Source organism: Pan paniscus, chromosome 23, assembly GCF_029289425.2.
Source record: "Pan paniscus chromosome 23, NHGRI_mPanPan1-v2.0_pri, whole genome shotgun sequence".
NCBI classification, from domain to species: Eukaryota; Metazoa; Chordata; class Mammalia; order Primates; family Hominidae; genus Pan; species Pan paniscus.
The window spans coordinates 56495913-56508617 of NC_085927.1; the positions used below are offsets into that span (position 1 = coordinate 56495913).

Here is a 12705-nt window from a genome sequence, read left to right on the forward strand (position 1 = left end):
AGCACTTAGGTCACCCTCAGCTGGGTTCTGCAAGCCACTGCTGCCCCGTAAACCAGCATTGTTCCACCTGAACTTAACCGTGACCTTGGCCCTGGGGCCACCTGCCTGAGCCTGTCAAGGAGACAGGGTTGGGCTGGGCAGGGGACACCACACAGAGGAGGGTGGATGGGCTGGGGAGGGGAGCACCTGGGCAGGGTCTTGTCAGTGGCCCAGGCCTCTGAGAAGGACCGAGGACCTGTGGGCGTCCACAGGTGCCGGCTCTCTGCTCTCATCGGTCTGTTGCTCTTGTTCTTCATGCGTGGAGCCTGTGCCAGGCCCTGGGAGGGCAGTGGGGGAGAAGCGAGGGCCTCAGGCTTGCCCTTAGGTGACCCAGCGCTGTTGGTTTTAGGAGGAAGAGGCAGGGATGGGGCAGAGGAAGTGGGAGAGAGGCCGGGTCCCCGTATCTCCTGTCTTCAAGTGGTAGAAGTGTCCTGACTTCCAGAGGCTGCCTGCACTCCCTGGCTCCTGGCCCCTTCCATCCTCAGTCTTCCAGTCTCTCCGACCTCTGACCTCTGACCCTGCCTCCTCCCTCTGCCTGGATGCTCTTTCCCAGGGTCTGTGGCCTCGCTGTGTTCCCTCCAGGCCTTGACTCAGAACTCACCTTCTCCCGAGGCTTTCCCAGAGCAGCCCTGTGTCCAGCCTGCCCCGTGCTCTTCTCAGGCCCCCTGGCCACCTTGAGCTGTGGGCTGTCCCCGCTGGCCCAGGGCCTTTGCTCTGCTGCCGACGCATCCCAGAACCTCACCCAGCACATGGAGGCGCTGGGTGGGTGTGGTGGGCTGGCCGGGTGCGGTCAGCGTCCTTTCCGCAGGTGTCCTCAGCGTGGCGGTGCTTGGTGAAATGGCTTTTGTGTTCTGTGTTGCACTGTTATGAAGCATAGTGAGGAAATTCACACCCTTGCTTCACGCACCTCTTGCCCCAGTCATGTAAGAGGAGCCCCGTTACTAGCTCCTGCCCAGGAGGAAGGGCTGGATGGGGACCAGTTCATGTCCTGCTGTGAGCGCCCCGCACCCTGGAGGAAGGTCAGGTGCTCAGGTCCGCTTACGGAGCAGAGACCCCTCTGCTGTTTCTGAGTCAGGCACCCCTGCCCCAGCATCCCAGAGTCAGGGGGTCGCGTGGACATGAGTGATGGTCACCTGGCCGTTCTCTCCCCCATAGAGGAGGAGCTCCGGAAGCTGCGAGAAGAAACCAACGCGGAGATGCTGCGGCAGGAGCTGGACCGGGAGCGGCAGCGGCGGATGGAGCTGGAGCAGAAGGTGCAGGAGGTGCTGAAGGCCAGGTACCGCGCCTTCCTCGGGGCCCTGGCCTGTGTGCGGCTGCCCCAACCCCCCACCCCACCCGCCCCACCGTCCTCTGCTGCACCCATAGCGTCTTGGCAGCATCATTCTTGGCCCTGGAGAGGCCTGAGTGTGAGGGTGGGCCCGGCTCTGACTGCCCAGGTATAGGTCCTGCCTGTGCCTGCATGAGCTGTGGTCTTGGGAATGTGTCATCTTCCTGTGCCTCTGGCGGTCTGGAAAAGGGTGCACAGGTGCTCCTGCCAGCCCCCAGGCCTGGGGCCAGGCCAACTGAAGAGAGGCTTGGCATAGGGCCTGCAGAGCCCCAGAGCCACCTCATGGCTCTGATCCCGGCCTGCTGGTGACCCCATTCTGTGCTTCCACCCAGTGCCCCACCCCGGGGGCCAGCCCGGCCTCTTAGGATCTTCCCAGGACCTTCCCAGTGCTGCCTGTGCGTGTTCCCATGCTCCCTGTCTGCCCCAGCCGCGCTGCAGCCCCTCAGGCTGCAGCCCCGCTGTGGCCCCCGCCCCCCGCCCCCATCCTAGCAGGATCATGTCCTGGGCACCAGTGCCGCCCTGGCTCCTAGAGAGGCATGTCTGCACCTGACGTCTTTGCTCTTGTTTGTGGGTCCCATGCGGGACCCTGAGTGCTCACAGTCTCCTCCCTCACCCTGCCCTGCGCCTCACAGTGCCGCCAGCAGGAAGCAGGTCATTCAGGACCCCAGCGCAAGTTACAAAGCCAGTGCCCTCCTGTCTCGCTAACACCACGAGGCTCTGTGTCCCTCTGCACAAGTTCAAACTGGTGCCTGGTGCATGAGGCCAGGGAGCTCAGGCCACTCACCTCTGGCTCCCAGGCCTCCTGCTCAGCCTCCACTCCAGCAACCTCCTGCTTCGGCCTCCCTCTCAGCCTCCACTCCAGCAGCCTCCTGCTTCGGCCTCCCTCTCAGCCTCCACTCCCTCAGCCTCCCCCCTCAGTCTCCGCCCAGCCTCCCCCCAGCATCATCTTCAGCCTCCGTCCTCAGACTCCACTCCCTCAGCCTCCCCACTCAGGTTCCACTCAGCCTCCCTCCAGCCTCCACTTAGCCTCCCTCCAGGTCTCCCACCTCAGCCTCCCTCCAGGTCTCCCACCTCAGCCTCCCACCACCATTGGCCACACCTTTGTCCATGGCCCCCATGACCTGCATGGATGACTGTCACCAGTTAGGGAGGCACACGGCATCTCTGGGACACCCCAGCTGAGCACTGCCTGCTATGAGTGCTCCGGGGGCCGTGTGTCATTGTCAGGACTCCAAGTGTCGCTGCTTAGCTGGCCCTGAGGAAGCGGCTCCCTTCAGCACCCTCAGGTTTAGTGTGTGGGAAGACGGGGGATCCGCTGGGCTGACTCCCACTTCTTCCTTGCCTGCCTCCTGCAGGTCAGCATGACCTTGTGGAGTGCCCTGGGGGGCTCATGTGGGGGCATCCAGCTGGTGTGGGGGAGGGAGAGGCCTCACTTTCCTATTCCGCCCTGGCAGAACCTCCCAGACCAGAAATGGGTGCATGGGCCTCGGCAGGCGCTTTAACCTGATGCTGAACCTTCTGGGAAAATCCACAGAAGCTCAAAGCTTAAATTACATTTAATTATGTAGAGTTGCAACAGAGACCTGACCTGCCACACTGGGAGATCCCAGGGACAGGTGCGGTCCCCAGGCATTTGGCCACAGTGCCATCCCCGCCACGGGACGCTGCTTCTCCCCGGTTTCTAAGGTGGCCTGAGGCTGTCCCCGTGGCCCTGCTCCCTGTGTTCTGTTTCCCATCCTCTCACTCCTGCCAGCCCCACTCCAGGATCTGGTCCTCATCTTTTACCAAAGCCCCTTGGTGGCAGGTGTGCCCAGCCCGGGTCAGCTGTAAGAACGCAGGGAGCCCCATCTCGCACAGTCTCTGCCTTGGGAATGGGTGGGGAATGGGCCGTGAAGGAACATCCAGGCTGTGACCAAGGAAGTGGAAGCTGAAGGTCCTGGGAGCATTAAGGGCTCTCCCCTGCTTTACATGGGGGCGGCGCTTAGGAACCTTCTGGAAGCCTGAAGGAGGAGGGGTGAAGGAAGAGCAGTCCCAGGCAGAGTGACCTCCTCTTTCCTTGTCGTCCTGGTGCAGATCTGGGGTGGGTCTGGGTGGCTGTGGTCTGTCCAGGGTGGGTAGGTGTGTGAGGGCACACACAAAGACGCAGACACATGTGCGCACACACTGCACACACACATACCACACACTCTGAAGCTGCAGGATTAAAGCACAGCAGTTCTGTTTATGCAATCCTCTATTTTGGTTTTTAAGAAAATTCTCAGAAAGTCACCTTGGTTTAAGGCTACTTGTTAGTAGGCAGAGATTCTCTCCATTGTGGATCCAAAGTCCCCGGAAACCTCACTGTCTGCTTCCTGCCCGCTGCTTACCTGGCCGTGCCCTGTGTGCCCTGTGCTCCGCCCTCTGTTCTCTTCTCAGGGTTTACTCCTCCCCCAGCTTCCTCCCTCCACACTCCCGCTCCCCAAGAGTTAGGAAGGTTAGGGGCGACCACACAGCACTTGGCCCGGTTCTGTGCTGCACCTGCTCATGGGCCTTGGCTGGAGGGGCTGGGTGTGGGATGGAAGCAGACCCTAGTGGCCGTCTAGTGCCCCTGCCCAGATCAGGCAGGTCGCTGGAGTAGGCTGAGCTGGGAGCTGGGTACAGGCTGCTGACAGGTGGCACCCAGCCTGTGGCCTGGCGTGGTGCCTGATAAACACATGTGTGTTGATCAGTATCTTTTCATTAGCAGACGGGTTGGTGATATGAGAGTATTCTGAGTTTAATGATGTTGAAAGAAGCAAGTGTGCTAAAATGAATAGGAAAGGAAAGAGTGGTGAAAGATGCTGGTTGTTTAAAAACAAAATGTGTGCCTGTTAGGAAGGCAGCTCTGTGCTTGCCTGGATACGCTCGGAACCAGCATTTGAGCAGTGGAGACTCTGGAGAGAGCCCTGCTGTCCCTGACCTCTCCTGTGCAGTGCGTGGTCGCGAGAGCCCTGGGGGGTGCCTGACTGGGCGTGGAGTTTGGAACTAACAGACCTCTTGTCTCTTCTCTCCCTGCTTTTTAAGAACCGAGGAGCAGATGGCTCAGCAGCCCCCAAAAGGGCAGGCCCAGGCCAGCAATGGAGCAGGTACACCCTGGTGGGCGGGTGGACAGGCAGGCGGGCGGGTGGGTGGCTGCGCGTCACCTGCTGGTTCTGTAGGCCCAGGTTAACAATGGAGCAGATACCCCCTCCCCCAGCAGGTGGGCAGACGGCAGGTGCTGGTTCTGTGCCCAGGCACCTGCTGGCATCCGGGAATCTCCTCCCGTCAGAACTGGGTTAGTGTCTCTGATGCGAAGTGGTGAGTCATCATAGTCGTCATCGCAAATTTCCAGTCACTCAGCTAAAGCGTGATTGTGTGTTCTTTGGGGAATACACACGTACTCTGTTTCAGCCTTGCCCCACGGAACAGTGATGTGAGAGCCACGCTGGTCACTGCCGCTGCCCTGGTGCCTCCCCGAAGGGGACCAAGTGGGCAGTGGGGCTATGGTTGGCTGTCAGTGGGGAGTGGGGGTTCATGTGCCCTTTTATCTCTCTCCTCGTCCTCCATCCCCGAGTGCCTGTTCTTTATCTTGCCCCACACCCTGCAGGCAGCCGGCACAGTTCCCTGTACCTGGGGGTCAGCAAACTCCAGCCCCCGCCTGGCTTCACAGATTTAAATGGTTTCATTTCATGACATGAGAACGTAATATAAACCTGAAATTTCAGTCCATAAATAAAGTCCATGGGAACACAGCCGGGCCGGTTCACTTACGGCTGGGACGAGTGTGCCGATCTCACCTGGACCCTCCCCTTAAAAACTCTGCCAGGCTGCCTTGGGGGTGGGAAGAAGCCGCAGGAGCCTGCCCTGGCCCCATCCTCCCTGCCCGGGTGGCCTTGGGGTACACAGACCTCAGCCCCCTTGGCCTGTGGCTCTTGAGCCTCTGCCCTGAGCCTGCAGCCCCCTGGGTATGGTGACCACAGGCCCTCTGGTCCCAGGGCCCGCAACTCTGGCGAGGCAGCATCTGCTGCAGGCAGCTCCTCACTGGCCTTCTGAAGGGAGGGACTGGCTTGCACCCCTGAGCCCCCGTTCCGAGGGATTCTTCTGGTTTTCCGCCGTGGAGGCTGCTTTCTAGAGGTGTTCGCTTTTGGTAAACAGTGCTGGTCATCAGCACGACAACACCGTGCGCTCACCCTGGGCTGGCTGCGCTCACCCTGGGCTGGCTGCGCTCGCCAGGCACCCCCAGCCCAGGACACAGCCTCCTGCCATGCCATCCATTGGCTGATGCTCAGGAGATGCAGGGCTGGGGCAGTGACCTCTCCATCTGCTTTCTGACAACCGGGAGGTAGAAAGGGGGTTTGATGCAGATGTCTGAGGTGGGCCGAGCAGCCTGGATGGACGGGCTGCCCGCTGACGAGAGCCCAGGGCTGGCAGAGAGCTGGGGACAGGGATGAAAAGCAGAGAGACCCGGCACTGAGGTCTTCATGGCTGGGGCAGCTCTGCTGTGTGCCGGTTGGTTTGCACTTGGTGTCTTCAGAGGACTGAGCCCTTCAAAGTCCCTTGTACAGGGACCCTTCATTTCCCTGCCCTACCCCCGAGCATTCCTTGTGCCCCTGCTGGCCGCGCCCTTGCAGTGAGGCCCCTGCCTGCCCTGAGATCCCGGAGCCGACCCCAGAACAGGCAGTGCAGCCCTGCCGTGCCCTCACCGGGCCCCTGCCCCCTGCAGAGCGCCGGAGCCAGGGGCTGTCCTCGCGCCTGCAGAAGTGGTTCTACGAGCGGTTCGGGGAGTACGTGGAGGACTTCCGGTTCCAGCCCGAGGAGAACACCGTGGAGACAGAGGAACCCCTGAGCGCCCGCAGGTAGGGGTTTGCCGAGCTGGGGCTGCCTGTGCGTTAGGGGCCCCGGTCCCTGGGCTGAGGCTGCAGCGGGTGGGCCATCCTTTATCACCGTGGGCCAAAGCTGTCTGTGAGGCTGCCGAGAGCTCCTGGAGGCTCCGCTGTGTCCGGTCTTCTGGGGGCCGTGCCTGGCAGGGGCTTGTGAGGCCCACTTAGGTGCAGCAGAGCTGCATGCGTCCACTGCTCTCAGCTGTGGCTTGTGACAGTTGTGTGGGGACTCATGGGGCTCAGCCCACTGCCTGGGGCCTTCCTTGGCTCTTGAGTCCAATCAGTAAACTTTGGTTCCCCTGCCAGGTGCTGCCATAGGCCCTGGGGGTCCCGAGGGAGCTAGGCCAGCAAAGGCCCTGCCCTTGAGGACTTCTGTTCTGGGGACGCAGGCAGGAGATGAGGGGACGATTTCATTGGCGAGTCGCCCCTACCTTCCTAACTTGGGGAGTGGCACTGAGGGCCATCCCGGCGCACCCTGCTGTGCTGAGCCGCCGTGCATGGCCGTTCTGTGCACTCAAGGGGTCCCAGGCTGTTGAGACGTCCTCCCTGGCCCCTGCAGAGCCAACGGAACCGGGCAGTGGGGACTGCAGAGCCGGCGGGTGCGTTAACCCTGGGCTCCCATCTCTCCCCTTCTCTCTTAGGTTAACTGAAAATATGAGACGGCTCAGTGAGTACCAGCGGCTCTGCGTGGCGCCCACGATGCTCATTGTGGGTGGGGCCCGTGGCGGTGGGGACTCTGGGATTTTGAGCTGAACCGACTCTCCAGGGAGACGTGGTTAAGCGGCCTCCTACCCACAGTGCTGACCACTGTGGTCTGCTCTGTCCCCAGAGCGCGGTGCCAAGCCGGTCACTAACTTTGTGAAGAACCTCTCTGCCTTATCCGACTGGTACTCCGTCTACACGTCTGCCATTGCCTTCACCGTGAGTGGGTCCTCCAGGGGCCGAGCAGGGTGGGTGGGATGTGCCTGCCAGCATTCACCACATGATCAGGCACCTTCCCAGGGTGGGAGGTGGCCCCCAGGTGGCACTTCCTCGGGCCCCAGGGACATGCTCATTTCTCCTTCTGTAAAGTGGGCTCACTGATGCCAGTGCCCAGCCATGGGGTGGCTTCAAGGATCAAAGATGTTGGGCGTGGCCCGGGGCTAGCCTGCAGGGCTCCCTGGACAGGGATGTGGTGCAGCCTCGTCCCCCAGGGTGCCCTTGGGAAAGGCCTCTTGGCACTCACCGTGCAGTGCAGTGGCCACGCTGCTGAGGTCCACAGAGTACCTGGTGCCGGGGCCAGGAGTACCTCACAAGGGCACGGCAGCACGAGGGGCCCAGCCCGGCCCCTGTGAGCCATGAGTCCTGAGGGATTGGAGGATGCCAGGGCCCACATTGCCGGGGCCTTGGGGAAAAGGTGCCCAGCCGTCCTGCCTGGAACTGCCCTGCAGCGGCTTCCCCAGCGGGACAGGAGACTTGCCACCTGTGTCTCAGTACTTGGTCCTCCGGGGGAGCCCCCTCACCCAGGGTGGAGACTGTGCCTCCAGCACGAGGAAGATGCAGGCAGCCCACCCGCTTGCTGGGGCCTCCAGGCCAGAGAGGAGGCGTCCACAGCCTGGCACTGTCCAGGGCTCCCAAAGGCAGCACTGCCCTGCTGAGCAGGCCCCTTGGGAGAGGTCCCCAGATGACCTCAGCCTGGGTCAGGCTCTCCAGGAAAGTCCCCGAAGCCTGTGGCCCTGTGCCTGCCGCAGGCACTTACCACTCACCTGGGACATGGGCACTTTGTACACTCACAGATGAAGGCTGGGTGCTGGGACCTCCGGCTCCACCCTGGCCCTGGAAGGCCTCTTCTCCTGCCACCCCTCACAAATGCTTTGCGACGGGAGGCCTTTGCTGCCTGGGCTCTCACACGCTCCTGTGCCATGTCTGTTGTCACTAAGACATGAGCCCAAGCTTTGGACCTGCCTTCCAGGTCTCACCTCCATCCCCTGCCCTGTGCACATCTGCTCTGCGTCCCGGGCTCTGTGCTGGGCACAGATGGTGCCTGGCATGAAGGTGGCCCCGGGCATGCACCTGGCTCGCCCTCAGCAGTGCTTGCCTGCCTCGCCCAGCCAGGCTGAGTCCTGGTGATGCCCCAAGTCTGGTGCATGGGAGCCACACCGGGGCAGGCAGGACCCGCATGTGGAACCAGCCGCCCTCTTCTGTCCCCAGGACATGCTTCTCCCTAGGTGTCTCCTGGCTTCCACCGGCGGCTCTTAAACCGGGGAAGCAGCCCTTCCTCCGGCTTCCCCATCAGACGTACCCTCATCCCTGAGTGTCTGGAGAGCCAGGGGGTGGCCTGGTCTCCCCACTGGGGCCGCCTGGTGGGGGGAGGCGGGAGGGATGTGCCTTGTCCTGATCCAAGCTGTCAGGAGGTCTGACGCCCTGTCTCTCACCCGCAGGTGTACATGAATGCCGTGTGGCATGGCTGGGCCATCCCATTGTTCTTATTTCTAGCAATTCTGAGGTTATCCCTCAATTACCTCATCGCCAGGTAGGTGAGCCGGTTTGTTGCAGCCGCTTTATCCCACCGCATGCATGGCTGTGCTGTCTCCCTGCGTCTCACAACCGTGACCCCAGCTGGGTATGTCATGCACTGACGTTTTGGGGGTGGTCCCCTGACAGGCTCCAGAGACCCCCCAGGCAGGGCGGCTGCCCCCTCCCTGGTTTGCTAGAGATGGTAGTGGGAAGTTCCCAAATCCCCCAGCAGCTCCTTCCCCGGGCGGCCAGCAGAGCCAGGGCCGTGCCAGCACCTTCCCGAACATCGCGGGGGACTTCTCCCCAACATCAGTGGGTAGGTGGGTGAAGCAAACAGGGCTCTACGCCCCGGAAGGTTCCTGCTGGCTGCCTGTTGGAGATGAGCCTGCTGGGGAGGAGCTGGACCGGGAATGAGTACCAGTCGCCTGCAGACAGCACACCCGTGTGACTGACGCGTTAACCCCAACCCTGGCCTGAGTCAGGGCTCTCGTGTCACCCCTTATATCCCCTCTGAGCACCCCCTCCCTGTGGAGGCTGAGGGGGGCTCTGGGAAGCCCATGCCCTGGGGCGGACCCCTAGTCCCTGCACTCCTGGGTCCTTCTTAGCCTGCGGTTACCCCCGGAGTGAACCTCAGCCTTGCACCGAGGCTTAGGGAAGAGCTGTGATTCTGTACTTTGACTTGGCCGTTCAAAAGTTTGCACTTTTATGCACCAGTGTTTCCAGATGGTTCTCTGTGCCTGCCCCAGTTGGCTCATTTGAAAATGTTTTTTGTAGAAATCACTTAAATACTCTGGAAGGTGTCGTTGGTACCCAGAGCTAGGTCAGGATCAGCTCGGATACTTGCTGATGCCACTTTGGATGTTGAAGGGCCGCCCTCTCCCACACCGCTGGCCACTTTTAAATATGTCCCCTCTGCCCAGAAGGGCCCCAGAGGAGGGGCTGGTGAGGGTGACAGGAGTTGAATGCTCTCACAGCAGGGGGTTCCGGGGGGACCTTTTCTCCCCATTGGGCAGCATAGAAGGACCTAGAAGGGCCCCCTCCAAGCCCAGCTGGGCGTGCAGGACCGGCGATTCGATGCCTTCCCCTGACTCAGGTGGCGTTGTCCTAAAGGTGTATGTGTTTTCTGTTCGCCAGGGGGTGGCGGATACAGTGGAGCATCGTGCCTGAAGTGTCTGAGCCCGTGGTGAGTCCCTGGAGGGTGCACCGTCTCCTCCGACCGTCTCCATCACGTCAGGCCTCACAGCCTGTAGGCACTGCTCGGGGAAGCCTCTGGATGAGGCCATGTGGTCATCCCCCGGGAGCCCTGTCGTGGCCTGAAGAGGAGGGGAGGAGGAGGCCAGCCCCTCCCTAGCCCCAAGCCCTGCGAGGCTGCAAGCCCGGCCCCACATTCTAGTCCAGGCTTGGCTGTGCAAGAAGCAGATTGCCTGGCCCTGGCCAGGCTTCCCAGCTAGGATGTGGTGTGGCAGGGGTGGGGGACATTGAGGGGCTGCTGTAGCCCCCACAACCTCCCCAGGTACGGTGGTGAACAGTAGGCTGGACAAGTGGACCTGTTCCCATCTGAGATTCAAGAGCCCACCTCTCGGAGGTTGCAGTGAGCTGAGATCCCTCCACTGCACTCCAGCCTGGGCAACAGAGCAAGACTCTGTCTCAAAAAAACAAAACAACGACAACAAAAAACCCACCTCTGGCCCACTGCCTAACTTTGTAAATAAAGTTTTATTGGCACATAGACACACCCATTCATTTACATACTGCTGCGGCTGCTTTTGCACTACCGTTGAGTAGCCGACAGACCACGTGGCCCTGGAAGCCAAAAATATTTACTATCTGGCCCTTTACAGAAGTCTGCTCTAGAGGGAGAGCCCGGCCCATGGGGCAGGACCACTGGGCGTGGGCAGAAGGGAGGCCTCGGTGCCTCCACGGGCCTAGTTGGGTATCTCAGTGTCTGTTTCTTGCATGGAGCACCAGGGGTCAGGGCAAGTACCTGGAGGAGGCAGGCTGTTGCCCGCCCAGCACTGGGACCCAGGAGACCTTGAGAGGCTCTTAACGAATGGGAGACAAGCAGGACCAGGGCTCCCATTGGCTGGGCCTCAGTTTCCCTGCCTGTAAGTGAGGGAGGGCAGCTGTGAAGGTGAACTGTGAGGCAGAGCCTCTGCTCAGCCATTGCAGGGGCGGCTCTGCCCCACTCCTGTTGTGCACCCAGAGTGAGGGGCACGGGGTGAGATGTCACCATCAGCCCAGAGGGGTGTCCTCCTGGTGCCAGGTCCCCAAGGGATGTCCCATCCTCCCTGGCTGTGTGGGGACAGCAGAGTCCCTGGGGCTGGGAGGGCTCCACACTGTTTTGTCAGTGGTTTTTCTGAACTGTTAAATTTCAGTGGAAAATTCTCTTTCCCCTTTTACTGAAGGAACCTCCAAAGGAAGACCTGACTGTGTCTGAGAAGTTCCAGCTGGTGCTGGACGTCGCCCAGAAAGCCCAGGTACTGCCACAGGCGCCGGCCAGGGGTGTGTCTGCGCCAGCCAGGGGTGTGTCTACGCTGGCCAGGGGTGTGTCTACGCCGGCCATGGGCACCAGCCAGGGGTGTGTCTACGCCGGCCAGGGGTGTGCCTATGCTGGCCAGGGGTAGGTCTCCGCCGGCCTCAGCTGCTGCCCGGGGAGGGCCGTGCCTGACACTGCAGGCCCGGTTTGTCCGCTGTCAGCTGACTTGTAGTCACCCTGCCCTTGGGTCATTACAGCAACTCTGGTGGTTGGGGAAGGGGCCTCCTGATTCAGCCTCTGCGGACGGTGCGCCAGGGTGGAGCTCCCCTCCCTCCCCACCGCCCCTGGCCAGGGTTGAGCGCCCCTGGGAAGGACTCAGGCCCGGGTCTGCTGTTGCTGTGAGCGTGGCCACCTCTGCCCTAGACCAGAGCTGCGCCTTCCCCGGCCTAGGAGCAGCCGGGCAGGACCACAGGGCTCCAGGTTTCCTCAGGGCTGCCCGACCTGGAGGCCCTCCTGGCGTCGCGGTGTGACTGACAGCCCAGGAGCGGGGGCTGTTGTAATTGCTGTTTCTCCTTCACACAGAACCTTTTCGGGAAGATGGCTGACATCCTGGAGAAGATCAAGAAGTAAGTCCCGCCCCCCACCCCGGCCCTGCGGCGCCCGCCCGGCCTGAGCCTCCCGTCTCCTTCCAGCTTGTTCATGTGGGTCCAGCCGGAGATCACACAGAAGCTGTATGTGGCGCTCTGGGCTGCCTTCCTGGCCTCCTGCTTCTTCCCCTACCGCCTGGTGGGGCTTGCCGTGGGTAAGTAGATGCACCTGCGGCCTGTAGCTTCAGGAGGAGGGACACAGGCGTCCGCATGCCACCAGTGTCTGCCAGGTGTCTGCAAGAGCTGTTAAACTCACCTGGCGATCCTTCCTCTGCTTTTTGTCACAAACGTTTCAATTTGGGAGAAGTGAAGCCCATCCGAGATCGAGGGACACGGTGATTGTTTCTTAAATCAAGACGCCCTCTGCTTCCAAGGCCCCCATGTCTCCTGCAAAGTGGGAGGAGCTGGAAGACCCAAGACCCAGGATAGCAGGCCCTGGGGGTGTCAGGGAATTGCCCTGGGCAGGACATGCCTCTTGGGGCGCCTGTGGGCTTAGGGGTGACAGTCGTGGAGAGCCTGAGAGCCTGGTTTGATGTGCAGGGAGGTTGGTTGTAGCTGATGAGTTTGGTGACATCACGTGAAGCCAAGGGTCTCATCCACTAAAACACTCATCTGCAGAGCTGGCGGCGGGGAAGGAGGGCGGCTGGCGGTGAGGACCGGGCTGTGCCGGGAGGTGGGTGGGGTGTGGTAGCCCCTCCTCACCCCAGGAGGCGCTCATCCACTGCTGCCCAGCATGCTCTCTTCCCTCCTTTCTCTTCTTTTTTCTTGCTTCCCTCCTTTCTCTTTGTCTTTCTCCTTCTCTTTGTTTTTGTCTCTCTCTCTCTCTCTCTTTTTTTTTTTTTT

The 12705-nt window shown here is 61.3% G+C and overlaps 1 protein-coding gene across 7 annotated transcripts in view; it reads left to right on the forward strand.

Moving 5' to 3' along the window:
• GRAMD4 (GRAM domain containing 4) overlaps window positions 1-12705 on the forward strand; it is a 140511-nt gene that overhangs the window by 84893 nt on the left and 42913 nt on the right. For all 7 annotated transcript variants that reach the window (XM_055106052.2, XM_055106053.2, XM_063603159.1 and 4 more), the window contains 10 exons: window positions 1195-1315; window positions 4409-4470; window positions 6087-6219; window positions 6885-6910; window positions 7073-7164; window positions 8664-8755; window positions 9874-9922; window positions 11145-11216; window positions 11798-11841; window positions 11908-12017. In XM_055106052.2, coding sequence (XP_054962027.1) covers window positions 1195-1315; window positions 4409-4470; window positions 6087-6219; window positions 6885-6910; window positions 7073-7164; window positions 8664-8755; window positions 9874-9922; window positions 11145-11216; window positions 11798-11841; window positions 11908-12017 — 801 coding nt within the window. The remainder of the gene's footprint in view (window positions 1-1194; window positions 1316-4408; window positions 4471-6086; window positions 6220-6884; window positions 6911-7072; window positions 7165-8663; window positions 8756-9873; window positions 9923-11144; window positions 11217-11797; window positions 11842-11907; window positions 12018-12705) is intronic.